Source organism: Cyanistes caeruleus, chromosome 19 (assembly GCF_971803275.1).
Source record: "Cyanistes caeruleus chromosome 19, bCyaCae1.hap1.1, whole genome shotgun sequence".
Classification (NCBI taxonomy): Eukaryota; Metazoa; Chordata; class Aves; order Passeriformes; family Paridae; genus Cyanistes; species Cyanistes caeruleus.
Genome location: NC_141719.1, coordinates 1,939,932 through 1,960,772, shown reverse-complemented (window position 1 = coordinate 1,960,772; position 20,841 = coordinate 1,939,932). Strand labels below are relative to the sequence as shown.

General features: G+C 55.6%; 2 protein-coding genes across 10 annotated transcripts in view; one reads left to right on the top strand and one right to left on the bottom strand.

Annotated features, from left to right (window-relative positions):
- Positions 1 to 1,997, top strand: part of MAP2K4 (mitogen-activated protein kinase kinase 4) — a 67,254-nt gene extending 65,257 nt beyond the window's left edge. The window contains exons 13-14 of the mRNA XM_086857765.1: positions 222 to 267; positions 1,048 to 1,997. Of these exons, the coding sequence (XP_086713891.1) occupies positions 222 to 267; positions 1,048 to 1,161 (160 nt within the window). The 3' untranslated portion in view covers positions 1,162 to 1,997. The remainder of the gene's footprint in view (positions 1 to 221; positions 268 to 1,047) is intronic.
- Positions 1,998 to 10,184: 8,187 nt separating this feature from the next.
- Positions 10,185 to 20,841, bottom strand: part of MYOCD (myocardin) — a 216,381-nt gene continuing 205,724 nt past the window's right edge. For 6 of the 9 annotated variants that reach the window (XM_086857363.1, XM_086857368.1, XM_086857369.1 and 3 more), the window contains 7 exons: positions 18,478 to 18,603; positions 17,718 to 17,971; positions 17,225 to 17,378; positions 15,104 to 16,045; positions 12,500 to 12,613; positions 11,586 to 11,643; positions 10,185 to 10,987 (listed from right to left, as the gene is read on the bottom strand). In XM_086857363.1, the coding sequence (XP_086713489.1) occupies positions 10,434 to 10,987; positions 11,586 to 11,643; positions 12,500 to 12,613; positions 15,104 to 16,045; positions 17,225 to 17,378; positions 17,718 to 17,971; positions 18,478 to 18,603 (2,202 nt within the window). In that variant the 3' untranslated portion in view covers positions 10,185 to 10,433. The remainder of the gene's footprint in view (positions 10,988 to 11,585; positions 11,644 to 12,499; positions 12,614 to 15,103; positions 16,046 to 17,224; positions 17,379 to 17,717; positions 17,972 to 18,477; positions 18,604 to 20,841) is intronic. The other 3 variants (XM_086857365.1, XM_086857370.1, XM_086857366.1) reach the window with 2 other exon arrangements.

Sequence of the window (20,841 nt, the reverse complement as noted above, 5' to 3'; positions counted from 1 at the left end):
GACGCATCCCCAGCCCCTGCCTGCACAGCTGGGATGGCTGCAAGGGAGGGAAGGAGGGAAGGAAGTTACTCCTGTGGTCACTCACAGTGCAAGGATAGGTTTCCAGAAAACCAAAGGTGGTGAGTCCCAATGTGACAGTATCACATCCTGTAAAAGTTTGTTTGATGTCTAACATTTTCCCTGATCCCACATTCTCCTAATTATCTTTATGCTTTCTTTAGCCTTACAAAGGACGAGTCCAAAAGGCCAAAGTACAAAGAGCTTCTGGTGAGTTCTCAGTGCTGCATCTTTCAATGGCTGCAACACACAGCTCACACGGGGCTGGGCTCAGGCAGAAGTGAGATCTGAAGGAGCAGAACCCTGGAGCTGGGCAGCAGCAGGGCCTGTTGTGGTGGGGGTGCTAAAGGAGAGAGGGCAGCAATGCTTTTGGCTTGGATCAGCCACATGTGGCAGCTGTGCACCTTCAAGGAGCTCTGGACACCTGGAAGGCACCTCTTAGAGGCTGTGCTTCCACAGTCAGCCCCGGGGTTTTACATCACCTGATGTGAAAGGGGTTAGCCTGATGTCCTGGCCCAGAACCTCCCTGATGTTATGTCCCAGCTGCTCTGATCTGGGTCTGGCCAGTGCTGCCTGCTGGGCAGGGCAGAGGGGTCAGGGCTCAGGAGAGCAGAGCTTGGGTTAGATCTCTGCAAGCTACTCCCTGTCACTCCTGTCACTCTCCCCAGTGTGACAATGCTGCTGATGAAACCTCTCCTGAAAGTATTTCAGTAAATGCCAGTGCTACAGAGGAGCTGCTGATGCTGCACCCTCAGTCCCTTCTCCCTGTCAGCTCCTGACACTCTGCAGTCCTGTCCTGCCTCAGTAACCTCCCATGTTAAAGACATGAATTCCCAACGTGGAAAAGCCACGGACCAGGCTGTCCTGGCATCCTACAGCCACCACAAAGCGTATTCTTGCACCAGACAAATAAATTCACCTGCTCAGTTTTTATCTGAGGAGCATATGCCAGGAGGGTGACTGTAACTGTTGTTTTTTATCTGCTTCCAGAAACATCCCTTCATCCTGATGTATGAGGAACGCACAGTGGATGTTGCATGCTATGTTTGTAAAATCCTGGATCAAATGCCAGCAACTCCCAGCTCTCCAATGTACGTGGATTGATACTGCTGCTACATCAAACTCTAGAAAAAGGGCTGAGAGAAAACAAGCTGTAAAGAATTTTCATCACATATTGCAGTGTTTTTAATGCTCGCCCAGACACCATGTGCAATAATATTGGTGTTATTTCCATCCTGTCTGTATACTGTTGTCACATATAAAGTGCATCCCTGTAATACCTGATCACACAGTGTTAGTGTTGGTCACAGAGAGACCTCATCTTGCTCTTTTGTGGACATATTCATGAAATGTGGAAATAAGTACATTTATTTGTTGACTGTGATTGGATAGCACCTAAAATTCATTTCTAGACTCAAAACTTGGAGACTTCTCAGCAGCTACTGGAAAGATTTTTCTCTCAAACTCTTCCGATTGTTGTTTCAAGTAATAATAAAAAGCAAACAAACAAAAGTTAGGCGTTGTCTGTCTGAACATTAAGAGACTTTGCCTGGAGGGAGAAGAACTTGCTTAACCAACGAGATGCTTTGCCTTCTGGAGCTGGAAAGGCAAAGGAGAATTTTATTCTTCACAAAGTGCAATAGATTTACTGCTATGAAATTCTGTTGCTTTACAGTCGCAGTGTACTTTCTGGGGACAGTGTGTTCAGCTGAACTTCCTGTTTAAGAGAGATCATGTTAAATATAGTGAATATGTCTTTACCAAAAATATGTTGCGTTGAAAGAGGCTAACATTAAACTATTGAGATGGGACATAATGTATTCTTCCTCCTTTTACCAAGCCAGCCACTCTTCACTCTTAACTAGGTGTCCTGTAAATTGTTACCTGGTAAGATAAGACCTTTGACCTGAAGAATTATTAAACTACTTGATTGAATTTAACCTGCTTGTTGACCTGGTTTATAGTGCACAGTGCTCACCACCCACTGGCTTTGCTTTGCCTTCACCCAGTGCCATCCACAGAGGCTGCAGCTGCTGGAATGGGCCACCAGCTGATGATGGCTGGGAGTCCTGGCCAGTGTTTCTCATGTTCCTGCTGTCCCCAGCCCTGCTGCTCGTGCCTGGGGCCCAACCCAGCCCTCCCAGCCCCACGTCCCTGAGCTCCTGAGTCCAAACCTGAGCTCTTCCTTCTGGCCACTGCAGGCAGGATGGAGGGGTGGCCCTGGCTGCCACAGGGCTCTGTGCCCACCACACCCTGCTGAGCTTGCTGGGGACAATTCACCACCACTGGAGACTGAACCTTTTCTGTGACCTCTACAGCTCCTGTGCTGCACCTAGAGCAAACCTCTCTGAGATTGTTGGGTGCAGAAGGAGATGAGGTGAAGGAGCATCTAACTCCTCTCAGCTGGTCCAGCAAGGCCAGGCAAGCTGTTGTCTTCTGGTCCATTCCTGAGTGAAACTGCACATCAGGCTTTTCTGTTTGTTTAATTGACATATTTTTCAAAGATTAATTTTTCCCAAAATCCTTTCCCCCCCGCAAATATTGCAGTTTTCAGGTGTTCAGTAGCACACCAGGGATAAAATGGAGGCTGCAGGGTCTCTGCTTTCCATTTTGAGCCAATTTAGGTTCTTGGTAGGACTTCATCAGTGTTAGAGCACCCTCCCATCAGAGCTCGGCCCCCAGCCCGGCCGCAGTGGGAATGAAAACACCGTGGTGCTGGCAGGTTCCCCAAGGAAGGGCTCCCCACGTCCAACCAAAGCCACCTGTGCAAGGCAGCCCGAGGCAGAGAAGACCAAGCAGCACATCCCAGCTGGGAGCTGAGGCCGTGCCCTGGGACACAGCTGCTGTCAGGGGGCTGCAGAGGTGACACGTCCTGGTGCTCCTGCTGGCACCGAGGCTGGTGCTGTTGGGAGCCCCTGGGATCCCTTGGTGCTGCCCTTCATGGATTGTTCCTCTTGGGCTGCTCCTCAGGAAAGGCAGTCACCAAAGTCTTCCCAAAGCAGACAAGGCAGAGGTTTCTGCAGTGACTGAATCTGTGCATCCTGCAGCCCATGCATGGCTAAAGTGGTCGTTCTGTCCCCACTCCCAGAGCCCTTCTCAGGCAAATCCCCCTGGAGCTGATTCCTCTCTCCAGCCTTCAGCCCCTGGAAAGGGCCTGCAGCTGCTCCAGGTCTCGGGGGTGCTGGCTGTGGGGGCCGAGGAGACCCAGCCCCAGGAGGGGCAGCCGAATGTGGGGCTTTGCTCCTCCCTTTGGGTGGGAAATCTGACACTTCTCCCAAAAACCTGCCAGAGGGCCAGCACTGAGATGGAAGCTCCCAAAACACACGGGACTGCCTTGCCCTGCCCTGTTGGGATGGCTGGGTCTGTGCTCTGGTGCCGCCTCATCTCCAGGACCAGTTTGCTGGGGATGGAAATGGAAAGCTTTGAGCTGCCAGTGACAGGAGTGAGGTGCTGCTGCCTGGGTGGCTGTACAGGACAGGTTTAGCCTATTCAACATAGATTATTATAAATTATTAAGGGTGCACCATTTATTGCAATGTATCTATAAAAAAAAAAAAAAGGTGTATAGTGTTCAGAAGCTGTGAAAATAGTGTAAGAACTGTACATTGTGAATTCTGGTTATTTTTTTTTTTCTTGTACCATAGAAAAATTGTATAAAAATATCAAAAAGCTGATGTGCAGGGATGTTGCCTTATTGTCTGTAAAATGAAGCTCAGGAACAAAACTGCTTCAAAGAGCTTCCGAATATTTTATCCGGTATCCTGGTTTGACTTCCTCCTCTATTTAAGCTATTATACATGGATCAGAGTGTTTATGTAATAGTTCTATTCTTTTGCCTGCAGGTCAGTTGTAATAAAACTAAGATGCGACTGTGACCTTGTTATTTTCATTTTGTAAGGTCAGATGTGCACGGGAAGGTTCACTAAGAGCTGTGGTTCACCTGCCTTCCAGGCCTGTCCTCCAGCTGGAACCTTCACATCTTCTTGTGCCAAACAAAAGAGGTTTGTTTTTTTTTTAGGGAGCTCTGGATGTATTTTCTCTCTCTGGAACACTGCTGAGCCCTCAGTGTGTCCGGGCACCTCTCAGTGAGCACTTTCTGCAGCACAGGGAGGTTCTGGTGGCTCAGGACACCTTGTCCCTGTGAGGAGGGCAGGTGGCCGTGCCCACCCTCCAGGGGAAGGGCAGCTGCTGCTCCCAGCTCTGATGGCTGCTTTAGTTTTGCAAGAGCAGCCAAGGTCTGCAGAACCCAGATGGTTTCAGAGTCCTGGGTGAGTCCTGCCTGGTGCTGGGATGTCTTTTCTGCCTGGAAGCTGTGGAGGGCCTGGAATCTGCCCAGTCCAGTGGGCAGAACTGGAGCCCCACTGGGAAGGAGGAGTGTCGGGTCACGAGTGCCTGTCCTGCTCCCGTGGCTGGGGGGGACATCCAGGAGTGGCCAGCCCAGAGAGGGGAGAGCCAGAGCATCCTGCAGGGATCACTGGTCATGGTGTACCTCAGGACCAGGAATAGCTGGGAATGGGTGGATCACCTGACAGCAGCAGGGTCTCATCACTTGGAGGGTGGGAGCTGTGTGGAGAGAAGGGAGGCAGGGAAGACAAATGGAGCTGAAGTTCTTGCTGTGTAGAGATTCACAGTGTGAAAGGTTCACGTAGCTCAAGTCTTGTCAGTTTGGCTAAATTCTGTGTTCCCACCACATCAAGCCTTTTTCTGGAGCTTTTTGTTGCCAGCACAATACTTTGGATATTTTTGGGTCACCTGCTGTCCTCACTCTTCAATCAGAATCCAAGATCCCTTGTTTGGTGAAGACAAAATCTGAGCACACACCAGGGAAGGTTCTTCCCTTGGAGGGAATGTTTTTATGGACATTTCAGTCCCTCTCAACTGCTCTTCGTTGAACTCATGCTCCATTCTCCCTCTGGACTCCTTCCTGCCTGTAGGAACTTCACTGCCCTCACCGAGGATCCTGTTGTCACCATGTCACTGCTGAAGCAGCACAGAAAAAATCTGAGCTTGTTCCAGATGCTGCTGGTGTCTCCAACAGGATCCATTCCTGCACAGGGCCACTGCTACTGCTCCTGACAGCCCTTGGACTCCTTGCCTGAGCGATGTGTGATGGCTTTCTCCAGCCCTGGAACTGGGAATTTTCCTTTGGCCATCAGTGCCAGGTCCGCAGGGCTCGGTTCTGGCTCTCCCTCTGTACCAGCACACGGGCTCTGAGGCTGCCCTGGTTTCCATGCCCAGTGCCAGGACTCTGTTTGGACCATTCTCCCAGAAGACTTGGAGCCATTGGCTGTGCTTAGTGGCCCAGACTGGCACCTCACACCAGTTCCTCACACCTTTGTGCCCACTGGCATGGCTGAGGAGGTTCTTAGATCTTCAACAAGGACCATACAGCACCCAGAAAATCCCACTCTGCTGTGCTCTGCTGTGGTTATTACGTGTCTGGGGAGCTCCAAGAGCAGCTTTGAGGTTTGGATGAGCCCATCCCTGCCTGGACCAAGCAGGTGGAACACAGATTTGCATCATTGCCTGTTCTGTCAGGAGCACTTTGAGCTGAGGATTTCCATGAATACTCTGGCATGGCTTCCCCTGGCCTTCATCCCATCGCTGTTTCTCCCTTGAGGTCCAGGTGAGTATAAATGAAGGGCTCAGTCCTGTGTTACTGGGGGTTCCCCCTGTGCTGGCACTGCTGGGGCACCTCCAGTCCTGGGGGCAGCTCTGGGACAGGAGGACAGGAAGGACATGGAGGGGCTGGAGCATGTCCAGGGAAGGGAACAGATCAGGGGAAGGGTCTGGAGTCCCAGGAGAGGCTGAGGGAGCTGGGAAGGGGCTCACCTGGAGAAAAGGAGCTCAGGGGGCCCTTGTGGCTCTGCACAAGTCCCTGGCAGGAGGGGACAGCCGGGGGGGTCAGGCTCTGCTGCCAGGGAACAGGGACAGGAGGAGAGGGAACGGCCTCAGGCTGGGCCAGGGGAGGCTCAGGGGGGACAGCAGCAGGAATTTCCCCATGGAAAGGGAGCTCAGGCCTTGGAAATGCCCAGGGAGGTTTGGAGTGCCCATCCCTGGAGGTGTCCATGGAATTCCTGGAGGTGGCACTCAGAGCTCTGGGCTGGGGACACGGTGGGGATCAGGATGGACTCTGTGGTCTGGGAGGGCTTTTCCAATCTCAGTGATTCCATGATTCTGTTAACACACAGGCGCTGCTTTTTAAAACAACTCCATTTTCCCTTTGACTCCTGATACAAATCACATGTGGCCATTGCTTTGAGCATGGAAAGGGGCCCAGGCAAAGATGGGGGCACTGCTCTGAGGAACAAGAAAAGGAAACAGCTGCTGTATTTTGCCTTTATGTTTACAGCTGTGCAAGTGCTTGGAGAATGAGATGAAGCACAAACTCCCTCTCCTGGAGACACACAGCACTTTCTGCTAGAAATAGAACAGCAGAGCAGTCTGGGGCTGCTCTGGGGGGAGCCAGAAAGCTTTGTCTTGCCATAATCCCAAGCCTCCCATCAGGAGAATGTGGTGTGTCCAAACAGCAAACCCCTGCTCGACTGAGCAGAAGAGCTGGGTGCAGGTGTAGCTGTGCCAACAGCCCCAGCAGCACACTCAGCCTCGGGAAGGCTCAAGGGTTTGCTGTAGGAGGGCAGCTCCTCACACTGAGATGTGCTGGCTTGCAGGGCTGTGTGTGGTAAATCCTGTGGTAGCTGTGGGGTGTCCATGCTGTGTCTGTGGGAGGGAAACTGCCTGAGCAGTTCCCAGGTCTGTCTTTACCTGGGAGCTGATGGGGAGGTGCTGTGGGTGTCTCAGTGACTGAGGTGAGGGAACTCACCACACTCTTCACACACTTCATCACTGCATGGTGAACTGAGACAGGCACATTTTAAAAACTTTCATGCTAAAGGCATGAAAAATGTTAATTTGACTCTCAGAACATTTTTTGTTTCTTTGTTTTTATTACCTCTGTTTTTTCAGGCAAGAAGACTGAGGGAGACTGGGATATCACTGGGATCCTTCAGCTTGGCATTGACAGAAAGGAAAATCCCAGTACCCTAAATTCCTTGGGACAGACTGTGTGGGAAAATCACCTACACATGGAAGACTGAGTGAGGACTGACTCAAGGCAGGAGGGGGTTCCAGGAGGCTCAGGCAGAGCTGGGTTGAGTTCTCCATGCAACAGAAAATCTGCTTCTGGTGTCCTTTGGGGCCTGGAAGGAGACTCAGGAGACTCTGATCCCTCTCTGTGCCCGCAGCAGGACTCAGCCTGCCCAGGTGCTCTGCTCCAAACCTCGGCACTTGGCAGGTGTCAGTCCTGCCCTGCAGGAGCTCTTTGCCTTTCAGAGCAGGGACACTCAGCCTCCCCAGCTGCTCTGCTGCAGGGGGAGCAGCACGGGCAGGCTCTCCTCAGCAGGCAAACAGGGCAGGGGAATGCTCCAGTCCATCGATATTCCTGAGATAATCCTGGGCTGAGGCTTGTCTCCTCATTCTCTGAGTAACCATGACCTGGCTCTTTATCACAGCACGCCTAGCTGCAGGATTTGGGTCAGACATTAAAAGATGTTAATAGGAACTGGTTATTTGTTCATCTGCATCTTTTCAGATTCACTGGGGCCAAGACTCAGGACCATTTCACCTTTAGCCCACCTGGGCAGTCCCTCCTTGCTCATGGATGGGAAAATACCCGTGAACCTTTTCTAATCAGAGGAAAGATGTGACAAGTCTGGAAACAGACACTCAGGGCTGCTGTGGAGAAAGATCCAAGTCCCCCAGGGAGAGGTCCCAGCCTGCTGTGCCTGTGGGCAGAGAGGGGTTTGGCTGTGGCAGAGCTCTGCCTGGACCTGGCACCCTGCAGCCACCAACCCAGTCCTGACAAAAATATCAGGAGTCAGCTCTGCCTTTCAAGGAAGACCCAAGGAGTGGGGCCTGCAGGAAGACAAAGCAAAGCCAGAGCCTACAGAAGAAAAAGACAGGAGATGCTGGCTGGTGTGTTCAGAAATCTTCCAGGAGAAACTGCTGCCATGAGTGAAATTCATCTGGCCTTGAAGGTGTCCCAGGGCACGGAGCTGGTACCAGGTGGTGGCAGCTGGGATAGCTGTGGTTGTCCCAGTGGTGAAGTCAAACAGCAAACCATGAGCAGACAGAGTGGCAAGACAAGGGTTTTAATAATGAAGGTGTTGCTGGTAACATAGTTAAGGAAATGTGCTTGCTTACAGGTTTGAAGCTGACAGCATCCCTTTGAATAAGGAAATACATTTGCTGAGAGGAGAAAGTTACCTGGAAAACTCTGTACAAGGCCTCAGTGGAGCAGCTAACACTACTCTGCTTCAAGTGCTCTGAATATTCTCCACGGACTGGCTTCAAAAAAATCTCTCACTTAGAAAAAGAAATTCTTTTAAAAAAATGCAACCTGTGATTGTCTATCCTAGCAGTGCCCTGTGATATTTGTACAATAGAAAAGTGGTGCTTTAAATAGTGACTTGAAAGCTACTGCCATGTGCTTTATACAGCATGCAACAAAGCCAGGGGCTGGGGACACTGCCTGGGCTGCAGAGCTGCCTCCGACAGCTCCAGCATCCCTGGGGAAGCGCCACGGGAGCCACGGCCAGGCTGGACCTCCTCCAGGCAGCTTCATCTCCGTGTGCTGTCCTTCCAGTAACACAAATATTAAATACACTCAGTCTGTAAATAGTTTAACAATCTTTGTCAGCAACAATATTTACTTTGGCAAAACCAGAGTTGCAACGAACAGACGTGTCCATCACACAGTCTGCAGCAAGTTCTTTGGTGGAAGCCAAGAAGTGAAGCAAAGGCTCCTTCTTGCTAGAGCCTGAGGAAGAATATTGCACAGAGACTCATAGGAGAAATGCTGGTGATTCCAAACGGGAGCATCACTGCGGGAGAGCTTCCTTCTCTGCCGGCTTCGGGAGAACGGGCTCCTCCAGGCTCGGTGATTCACAGCTGTTCTCCGCTAGCCTTGCTCTGGGCTGAGCGAGCAGTGACGCTGGAGAAACTCGGGGAGGAGGGGGAGACTGCAGGGGATGGGCAGAAGGATGGAGGGGAGGATGAAAAGGAGCAGGCACTCCCACAAAGCCTCAGCCACACGAGGGCTCGCTCAGTGGTCACTGAGTGTCCCTGCCCGGCTCCCGCTGCTCCCGGATCATGCAAGGGCTGGAGATCACCCTGACCTGGCTGTGCAGAGAACAGCCCCTCAAAGCCTGCCTGGTCCTTTCATACAACTTGCTCCTACCTCGACCAAAACACATCACACATCCCTTTGTGTGCACCGGGGATGCCACATCCCCACCGTTCCTGCGCCTGCATCCTGAACATCTGCCTCCAAATCTGCCTCCGATGTCCAGAGCTCTCTGCTCCAAGGTCACAGGCTGCAGCCTGATTCAGGTCAGAATGCAGCCAGGACGGCTCCTGGGCTTTCAGCCCCTCAGGACACGCCAACACGGTGATCTCCATCTCTCATCCACCTGGAGCAGGCGGGGCAATACCGGGGCAGTGCAGCTTTGGGCAGGAGCGAGGCAGGAGCCTGGCTGTCCAGAGAAGGGTGCTTGGCACCTGGCTGGGCACAGACCCCTGCTCTTCATCCTGGCATGGGCACGGCCAAGATGAGCCCAACAGCTCTGCCTGAAGGACAAGGTGAGGAGAGGAGAGGAGAGGAGAGGAGAGGAGAGGAGAGGAGAGGAGAGGAGAGGAGAGGAGAGGAGAGGAGAGGAGAGGAGAGGAGAGGAGAGGAGAGGAGAGGAGAGGAGAGGAGAGGAGAGGAGAGGAGAGGAGAGGAGAGGAGAGGAGAGGAGAGGAGAGGAGAGGAGAGGAGAGGAGAGGAGAGGAGAGGAGAGGAGAGGAGAGGAGAGGAGAGGAGAGGAGAGGAGAGGAGAGGAGAGGAGAGGAGAGGAGAGGAGAGGAGAGGAGAGGAGAGGAGAGGAGAGGAGAGGAGAGGAGAGGAGAGGAGAGGAGAGGAGAGGAGAGGAGAGGAGAGGAAACAGTGGTCTTCCCTCTCCATGATTTCCTGTTGCCACCCAGGTGAGGTCACCTCACCACACAGTCTTGTCATGAGCTGCTCCAGTTCTCATGAGAGTGACTGCTAAAACTGGGGGGGGAAGATTAAAGAAGGAGAACTGAAGTTCTTGTCAATCAAAGGAAGTATTGTTTCAGGCACTGGTGTCCTCTGTGGGGTTGTGTCAATGGAGGAAAACCAAAGTACCAGAATTGTGCTGTCAGTTTTCAGTGACTGGAAATTCAAACAAGTTTATATGCTGGGAAAATGACTCCAGTTTCCCCTGGATGAGGCACGTTTGCCCTGCATGTTCTCTGGCACGACAGGAACGCTGTGCCACCTGCTGCAGGCTCACAGCCCCCTGCCCCAGCACGTCCCTTCACCACTGCTGCAGGTGCAGGTCCATGCTGCTGTTCAGGTTGAGGTCGGCTACATCCAGGAAATCGATGTTGAAGATGCTGGGGCCCGCGGGGGTGAGCGAGCTGAAGCCGGTGGCAGAGCTGGGGGGGGTGAGGTCCAGCCACTCCATTGTTTCCCACGGAGACTCAGTGAAACTCATTTGTAAACCGGAGCCTTCGGCGGGGGAAGGGGACAGCTGGGTTTCCATGGGTGACAGGGGAGTCTGTAAAATCTCCTGGGAGTTGAGCAGTTCATCCGCGGCTTTGCCAGAGAACCCCTCCATCATCCCTTCGAAGTGGGGCTCCTCTCCCCCCATTTTCAGCAGGGCCATCTCGCTGACCCTGCCCAGGGGGCTGTGGGCATTGAGCAGCACCTCCAGGTGAGCGTCGCTGCCGCCCGGGCAGTGCTCGAAGGGCACCGGCTCGAACGGGGCAGAGCCCTTGGGGACAGAGGCACCGGAGCTCCCTGTAGACACCATTATCTGAGGGACTTTCTGGAGGCAGGACCGATCTTCCTTGGCATTGGCTGGAATTTCTGTCAACAGATGAGAGGGATTTGAGGTGTTCTGGCAGTGCCCACCACTGCTGGGCACCACCAGAGGCCTCCAGCTGACCCCTTGGGCACCCCTATGGAAACCTGCTCCTCACTCAGTCCCAGTGGCACTGCTTGCCCCCCTCCCTTGCACTTTCCTGCTTTCTGACCTTGATCCCCGGGTTTGGACACACTCCCTAAGGCACAAGCACCAGCAGCTGTCCCCAAGGGACTGGGGAAGGGCAGCACTTTGGGCAGGGGAGGGCAGCAGAAGAGCTCTGCTGGGAGGTGGCACTGGCAGCCCTGGGGATGGGGGGCACACTGGCTGTGTGGGGAGGGGGCTGGCAGTAATGTGCACAGGGCTCCTGCTCTCTGCACAGGTCACAGACCACCCCACTGGGCTGGCACATGCAGCAGCAGGCTCAGGGAGGGCCAGGCTGCTTTTGGGTTCAATTTTGGGGGCTGCTGGCACAGGGGGGGCAGGGGAAAGCTGTACTTGACTCAGACAGCTCTGCTGGGGTGCACAGGATGCACTGAGCCCCACAGACTGATACTGGCCTGGAGGGAGAGCCCCAGAGGGGAAGAGGGAAGCAGAGCGTACCTCCACTCTCAATCAGCACGTCCAGGAGCTCGTCCATCTGCTGACTTCGTGTCATCTGCTGCAGCAAACGACAAAGAGGAGAGTAGAGGGCATTAGGAGGACAGTCCCTCCAGCCACAAGCCAGGTAGATGGCTCTAGACCCCAAAAAAGATGGCTTTAGACCCCACAGAAGAGAGGCCATACCAACACGGGGCTGGCAGCAGCATTCAGGGCACTGCAGGGATGTGGCACAATCACTGTGGATCCAGGGGGCAAAGAACCCTTCCCTGCTGCCAACCCTCTGCTCAGTGGCCACCACAGCCTGCCCTGTCCCAGGGCTCTCAGGACACAGCAACATTTTGGCCCCAGCACCTCACAGGCACTGCCTGCCCTCCCTGCTCCCTGCACTGCCCAGTCTCCCTCCTCTCCCTGACTGGAAGATCTGCAGGCTGGCATAAACCCATTTTCACCCTGCCAACAGCATCACTCCACTTCCCTAAAGGCACCACCAGTCCCAGCACTGAGGCTGCTCCAGACTCTGATGGGGAGGAATGTGTTCCTGGGAATGGCCATGCATTACTCCAGGGTGTGGCTCAGGGGGTGGATGGAGCAGGAGGAGGTTTCCTGGTGACTTGGGAATGCTCAAGGGTCTGTCCCTCACACAGCACTGAGCACCCAAAGAGAGAACACTGGCACCCAGGGGACTTGGGGGGTGTCAGGACCCCTGGGTGCACAGGGGACATGTTCCTGCCCAGCTCCTTTGCGGCAGCTAATCAGCAACTAACCCTTCAAAAAAGCCCATTCCTCATGGGAGCAGGTCTGTCCTACCCAGAGACCCCAGAAAGGGCTGGAACTGCAGCAGCTGAGTTCCTCTGACTGCAAAAAGACATTGTGGGCAGCCCTAGCCCTGTAGAAAACAAAAACCATGCAGTTACCTGCTTCACTGCATCCTCATAGGGTGGAGGCTGCTTTACCTCTGACAGGGCTGGGCTTGACTTACAAAAACTTGGGGATGAAATAGAAAAGTTTTGGCCTGACTGCACAGCCATCTGCATGGGGAAATACAGGGAAATGGAGTCAATGCACGGCGGGAGGCCCGGCTCTCTCATCCCTGCTGAGGCTGCTGTGGTGCCAGGGAAATGACAATTCTGTGGGTCAAAATTCCCGGCTTTGAGCAGGATAGAGGCAGGTAAACCAGCTCCCTGCCCTAGCTCCGAGAGCCAGGGCCAGGCTGGCCTCGTGGCACTGCCAGAGCACAGACACAGTGACACTGGAATCCTGGTGCTCAGTCAGCTGTGGACACGCGGGACTGAGGGGGACAGAGATGCTGTGGTGGTCAGCTGTGCTTGGCCAGTGATGAGGCACTTCCCCAGCCACCCCAGCCCCTCTCCATCACCACCTGACTGGGGGCACCTCACACAGCTGAGGCCAGGGAGGGTCACTCAAAAGAGGGAAATCTCTGCCTGTGTCAAACACCTGCACATCTTCACCAAGTTTTTGCCAGGTTCCCCTTCAAGGACAGACGGCATTTGAAGAACAGTGCCTGTCAGCTGCTGTCCCCATCACCTCTAGGCCCTTGTGTGTCCTTCCCCACTGCCTGGCCATGGCCGTGTTCCACAAAAATCAGCACCAGGGTCCCTCCAGGTGGGATCCAGGAGAGGACCCAGGGAGCAGTGAGGCCACTCTGCCTGGCCATGCACATCCTGGCCACCTTTCTGTGGAGGGTAGCTGGAAGGAGCCCTGGCTCATGGGAAACAGCACTGCAGTGCTGGGCACAAAGGAAGAGTTCTTACTGAAGAAGGACCCTCACCCCTGGGAGTGCCTTGCAGGCAGCAGAGGAATGCCCAGGATGGGTGGTGTTGGGGTTGGGGTGAGCTGCAGGACACAATGAGACCATCCCCCCTGTGCACACCCTGCCCTTGGGCAGTGAGGGAGCAGCTGGAGATGTCCCTGCGGTGTTGCTGCTTCCTCCTGAGCCTCACTGACCACTGCCCAGCTGCCCAGAGCAGCCCTGCTGCCTCTCTTGGATATCACCTCACAGCACTGTGTCCCAGTGCCCACTGTCCCCACAGCTCTGCTGCAGTGCCCAGTTCACCTGCACAGCCCCAGTGCCAGGGTCACCCCCCTGCTCTGCTCCCCCTGCCCAGCTCCCCCAAACCAGTGTCCCTTCTCACCCCTGCAGCAGCCCCACTGCCTGCCTCACCCCAACCCCACCGCCCTCCATGCCCATCCCACTGGCAGCTCTGTGTTCTCCTCCTCACCCAAAACTGCTGCCCCTTCCCACCTCACTGGCTGTGCTCTGCCACAGCACCCACCATCCCCTGGACACAGCCCTGAGCCCCCCTTTGTGCCACTTTGTGCAGGGCTGCACCCCAGTGCCTGCCTGGGGCCACCCTGCTCTGCTGTGGGCAGTGCCACACACCCAGCCTGCCCCTGCTGTGGGGCACACCTTGCACCCCTGTGCATGGCACAGGCCACTGGAAGGTGCTGCTGCTGCTGCCTGGGGAGCCCTGGGAGGGCACTGGATGGGCTGGGGTTGCGCTGAGCAGAGCCCTGTGCTGGTTTGTGCTGGCAGCATGTCCCCCTCCCCAAGCTGTCCCTGTCCAGGGGGCTGAGTGGGGGCTGCTGAGGACAGCCTGTGGTGGCCTGCTGGGGAGGCACAAGCTCTCTCTGACTGCAGACCTCAACTGCCAGCCCTGCTCCAGCTTCCTGAGAAAAGACTTCCCCAGGGTGACTGCTCTCCTCCAACTCAGTGGTGAAAATCCTTCACACGCTGCTGGGAGCCACAATGGCTTGGCAAGATGCTGGAAAGCCCTGCAGTGGGGTCTCCCAGGGCTGTAGGAACTGTGCCAGGGCTCTCCCAGGAGCTGAGGGATCCACGCTGGTGCCTCCCTGCTGTGTACAGAGCTGTGCCAGGGCTCCATGGGGCATGGGCAGCTGTGCCAGGACTCCCCAAGGGCAGAGCAAGCTGTGCCAGAACTCCCCCTGAGGCAAGAGGCAGCTGTGTTTGGGCTCTTTTAGGGTAGAAGAAGCTGTGCCAGTGCTCCCCCAGGGAAGAGGGAGCTTGCTGGAACTCCTCCAGGGGCAGAGAGAGCTGTGCCAGGGCTCCCCAGGGCAGAGGGAACAGTGCCAGGGCTCTGTAGGGCAGAGGATGCTCTGCCAGGCTCTCCCAGGACACAGGCAGCTTTGCCAGTGCTCACCTAGGGGCAGAGAGAGCTGTGCTGGGGTCCCCTGGGGAGGAGGGGAGCTGTGCCAGGGCTTTCTCACGGCAGCAGGAGCTGTGCCAGGGCTCCATGGGGCATGAGAGCTGTGCCAGGGCTCCATGGGGCATGAGAGCTGTGCTGTGGCCCCTCCAGAGCAACTGGCTGCAGTGGTAGGGCCCCCCAGAAGAAACCCTGCAAAGGACCCTGCAGCGCTATCAGCCTCCAACCCACTGTCCCCCTGGGATACTCTCTGCCCTTGCAGGCAGCCCCACATGCTGCCAGCAGCCCCGGGCCAAGAGGAGAGGCCTCTCCCGTGGGGTCTGGGCTGGCACTCACCGGCGCTGTGCGGAGGCAGCTGCTGCCCGGCGGGGACCCGCTGCGGCCCTCGGGGGACACCGGCAGCAGGTAGTGGCTGTTGGGGGACGGTGGCAGGCTGATGTGCTGGGGGCTCTTTGCAGCCCCCAGGGGAGAGTGCTGGGGGGAGCACTGCGGGCTCAGGAATGTCGAGGAGGTGATGGTGCTCTGCCCTGCGGGCTCCAGGCAGTGGCTGTTTACGATGTGGGGCACCTGCGGTACCCCACAGTTACTCAGCTTCTCCGAGCTGCCGGCCTGGCCTTTCAGGGCCATTTGTTTGGATGCAAAGGGACAGCTGGACACGGCGTTTTCCTGCTTGATGGGGACACCAAAGAAATGCTGAGCAGGCTGCTGCTTCTCCTCAAGGCCATTGCTTCTCTTTCGCTTCTGGAGCTGCATCCGCAGCTCTTCCACCTGCCTCTGCTCTTGCTGCAGCTTCCATGTCAGTTCATTGATGACCTTCTGCTTCTCCACCAGCATCTTGTCTTTCTCTGTGTCTATTCCTTCCAGTTCCAGCTGGATGCTCCCTCCATTCATGCTGCTCATGAGGCTTTCCTCAGCACTGCCATGAACCGGGGATGGCTGCAGGCCGAACTGTGGGGAAGACATGGGCCCGTCATTGAAGGTGTCTGGCAAAGAGCCGCTCACGGAGAGGTCAGAGGAGGCGGGCGAGATGGGTGGGGTGGAGCTGGTGCTGCCAAAGTGATAGAAGCCGTTTGATAACATGCTGGTGGAGGACTGTGACTGGTAACTGGACAGGGTGCTTGTTGGGGTGACTGGGAAGGTGACGGTGGTGATCTCACTGAAGTTGGGCACCGTGCTGCTGCTGCACTCCTGGAAGGGCCGCAGCCGCTCCATCAGCGCTGTTTTGGTACCTGACACAGGCAGGCCTCGTATCCGGAGCTGCTGCCTCAGCTCTGACACCTGCAAGGAAAGTCACTCATGATCAGGGCCAGGGGCAGGTAAGACCTTCAGTGCTTCTAACAAGGAGTCTCAGATCACTGGCTCACAGCTTCCAGCTTTAAAGCTCTGACCTCCCAGGTGCTCCTGTCTCACCTGCAGGCACCAGAGTCACCATGAGCAGGATCCTGACCACTGCACATTCTGCAGGATCCTGACCACTGCACATCCTGCAGAGTCCTCACCACTGCACATCCTGTAGGATCCTGACCACTGCAGAATCCTCACCACTGCACATCCTGTAGGATCCTGACCACTGCAGAATCCTGCAGAATCACAACCTTTCCTAACAAGAAAACCTTCCTCCTCCCAAGAACTGTGAGTCCTCTCCATGAACCAGCAGTGGTCCTTGGGTCTGGGAAGCAACTCAGGATTCCCTTCCTAGCAGATTTCTCCATGTGCAGAGGACTTTAACACAGACCAGGAGCCAGCTTATGGCTCAGAGACTGTGACACCTTGGAGCCACATGCTCTATGCTCAGGCACAGGATTCAGCCACCTGAGCTAGGGCAAACTCATGCTGTTTCTACCTCTGCTCCTAGAAGGATTTGGCCTTCCCCATGACTGAGGGTCTATTAGCAATGTATAAAAGAATAGCTGATATGAAGGATTCTCCCCTATGCCCTTTCTTGCCTACATGAGAACTGCTCAAAACAGTGCACATAGCAGGAGGCACCTGCTCATGCAGAGAGCTGAGCTGGCCTTAGCTGAGTCACTAAGGGGGGCACCATGCTCCCCTAATGGCCTCTGGCTGGTCTGTCAGAGCATCCACGATGTCCACCATAAAACCACACAGGGATGGAGCCAGGAGCTGCAGGAGCAGCAGCTCAGATCATCCTTTAGCCTGACCTGCAGCCTCCCCAAGCTACACCTTTGGTTTGCTGGTACACAGGCTGGAGCAGTGCACCCCTCACCACCTCCAGAGCAGCAAGCCCTCATGTTCAGAACCTCCCCAGTGACCAAGCCCTGCCCCAGGGTGCTGTGCTGTACTCCTGGGTGGCTCAGAGCATGGGGGTGCAGGTGTGCTGACATCTAACACCTAAGGTCCCCTCCAGCCCTTGGCACTTCCCTGACACACTCAGAGGCAGCACAGCACACTCAGGCCGTGACATTCTGCTCCTGAAGTGGCAAAGTTTGTACTCACTTTGAGATCATCCAGGTTGGATGGCAGAGGGCCTGGCTTGATAGATGAGACACAAGTCTGGCCTGAAAAGGTGGTTTTCACTGGAGAAAGAGGGGTGTTGTTGCCAGAAGTTGATGAAGAATTTGAACTTTTGACCATTTGCTCATTTGATTGCCTGAAATAACAAAGGAGATTTGGGGTAACTTGTCTGCTCCCCAGGGTCTTTGTGCCCAGCATCCCATCCCTCTGCTCCCTTGGGTCTGCTGTCTCCTATATGAGACTTCAGGATGGCCAAGGAAATCCAGTTTGGGCTGTAGGAGATTGCTGGTGTCCCACCAGCAGGTCACAGGTGCCCCAGCCACTGTGCAAAGCCAGAATGGCTTGGAAGGGGTCTGTGCTGTTCCCAAGCTTTTCTGTTCCAGGAGTGTGCCTCTAATCCCTTGCTCTGGCACAAATGGATACAGAGGGGAAAGTCTGGAGAGAGACAGGGCTAAGTCCTGCTGCTGGCACTCACTTCAGCTGTCCTTGGTGCACCCCAGGGTAGTTGAAGTGCTGCTGCTGTTGCTGCTGCTGCTGGCTGAGGATCTGGAGCTGCAGGAAGAGCTGCTGCTGCTGGAGCAGTCTGGCATATGCAGAATCCATGGGTGGAGGGGACTTCTCTGCTTTCTGGTCTGGAGGGATGTACTGGTGGTACTTGAGCTTCTTCACTTTGGGCTTGGTGTCTTTGGGCTTTTTGTGACGGTTCTTGCTGTCACTGGATGATTTGGACTGTTGGGCCAAGAAGGAAAGGAATTAGGTGTGAGAAGAGCTCCTGTCACCCCTATGGGACCTCAAAGGCCTGGGACAGAACCAAGGCAGCTCCTGCTGGCACCTGACACTCCAGCTCCAAGACCTGCTGAGCCTGGGTGTGGGGCACTCCCTCGGCACTGTGTCCCATCTCAGCTGTGCTGCAGAGCACAGAGATGGACAGTGGCCCTCCCTGCCTGGAAGGAACTCCAGTGTTGCCCTGTATCTCCTCCTGCTCCCAGCCCCAGGGGAGTTTCCAGTGCAGGACCCCAGCAACTGCCTCTAGCAAGGTGTATTGCTGTATCTTGTACCATTTCACAATGAATTAAATCAGTTTTTGACACAAGGCTGTCTGCCTGAATTATTCAAAGACTTTAAGGCTGGACACCTGGAGCTCCCACACATTTGGGGCGCAGCACATGGGCACTTCAGGCTTGGATGCCCTGGGCTGGTTCCTCCCCTGGGCAGCCCAGAGGCAGCAGTGTTACCTTCACGGCAGAGGGCACCGGGAGTGTCGGGCTCTCCTGTCCTGCCGGCTGCTTGGGGCTGTCGCACTGGCTGCCCTGCCCCGGGGCAGTGTCCGGAGCGTGGCCATCGGCACTGGGGGGACGATCCTGCAAAGGAGAGGTGAGAGGGGCTGTGGGGCCGGACCCAGGGGTTGTCCAGCCTGCACAGGGGCTCCTGCTACCCCGTTTCCTCACCCCATGTTGGTGCCTCAGTCTATCCCAGACACATTCTCAGGCTATCCTAGTCCTTCCCAGTCCTCTGCCTTCACAGTCCTCCTTGGTTTTCCAACCCTCCTAATTTCGCCTGAGCCCCTCATCCTTGCTCACTGCTGGCCCCCCAGTGTCCCCCAGCCCAATCTTCCCAGCTGACCCGTGGATGGTCACAGTCCCTTCGGTTCTCCCCGTCCCCAGTCTGCCCCAGTTCCTCCCTTTCCTCCGTCCATCCCAGCCCTTCCAGTCTGCCTCAGCCCACTCCAGTTCCCCCGGCGCCCCAGTTCCCCAGACTCCCTATTCCCCCAGATTCCTCCCAGTACCCCCAGTTCTCCTCAGTCCCCCCCAGTTCCCCCAGTTCCCCCAGTTCTCCCTATTCCCCCAGTTCCCCCAGTACCCCCAGTTCCCCCCAGTCCCCCCAGTTCCCCTCAGTTCCCCCAGTACCCCCAGTCCCCCCAGTTCCCCTCAGTTCCCTCAGTTCCCCCAGTTCCCCCAGTTCTCCCAGTCCCCTCAGTTCCCCCAGTCCCCCCAGTTCCCCTCAGTTCCCCCAGTTCCCCCAGTCCCCCCAGTTCTCCCAGTCCCCCCCAGTTCTCCCAGTCCCCCCAGTCCCCCCAGTCCCCCCAGTTCTCCCAGTTTCCCCAGTCCCGGCCCGGCGCTCCCCGGGGCTGCAGTTCCGGCACCGGCCGGCAGTGGGCGCGCCGGCCCCGCACAGCGCCATCCCCCCGAGGGTCACGGAACCACAGAACAGAGTGACACAGAGTGACACAGGGTGACACAGAGCGACACAGAGTGACACAGAATGGAGTGACACAGGATGACACAGGGTGACACAGAGTGACACAGAGTGACACAGAGTGACACAGGATGGCACAGTGACACAGGGTGACACAGGGTGACACAGTGACACAGGGTGACACAGAGTGACACAGAGTGACTCAGAGTGACACAGGGTGACACAGAGTGACACAGAGTGACACAGGATGGCACAGGGTGACACAGAGTGACACAGGGTGACACAGGGTGACACAGAATGGAGTGACACAGAGTGACACAGGGTGACACAGAGCGACACAGAGTGACACAGAATGGAGTGACACAGGATGACACAGGGTGACACAGAGTGACACAGAGTGACACAGAGTGACACAGGGTGACACAGTGACACAGGGTGACACAGGGTGACACAGTGACACAGGGTGACACAGAGTGACACAGAGTGACACAGAGTGGCACAGGGTGACACAGAGTGACACAGAGTGACACAGGATGGCACAGGGTGACACAGAGTGACACAGAGTGACACAGAATGGAGTGACACAGGGTGACACAGAGTGACACAGAGTGACACAGAGTGACACAGAGTGACACAGAATGGAGTGACACAGGGTGACACAGGGTGACACAGAGTGACACAGAGTGACACAGGGTGACACAGGGTGACACAGGATGGCACAGGGTGACACAGGGTGACACAGGGTGACACAGGATGGCACAGGGTGACACAGGATGGCACAGTGACACAGAGTGACACAGAGTGACACAGGGTGACACAGAGTGACACAGGATGGCACAGGAAGGCACAGGATGGCACAGAGTGACACAGAGTGACACAGAGTGACACAGGATGGCACAGAGTGACACAGGGTGACACAGGGTGACACAGGATGGCACAGAGTGACACAGAGTGACACAGAGTGACACAGAGTGACATAGGATGGCACAGAGTGACACAGGATGGCACAGGATGACACACAGTCACAGAATCACAGTCACACAGAGTCCCAGAATTAACCTGGTTGGAAAAGACCTTTGAGATCACCGTGAGCTGTGACCCAACACCTCCTCATCAGCCAAAGCCAGCACTCAGTGCCACATCCAGGCTTTCCTTAAACACCTCCAGGGATGGTCACTCCCCCGCCTCCCTGGGCAGCCCATTCCAGTGCCCAAACACCCTTTCTGTGGAGAGATTCCCGATCTCCAGCCTGGAGCTCCCCTGGCCCAGTTTAAGGCTGTGTCCTGTCCCTGCTCCCTGGGAGAAGAGCCCGAACCCCCCTGGCTGTCCCCTCCTGCCAGGGAGTTGTAGGGAGTGATGAGGTCTCCCCTGAGCCTCCTCTTGTCCAGGATAAACACCCCCAG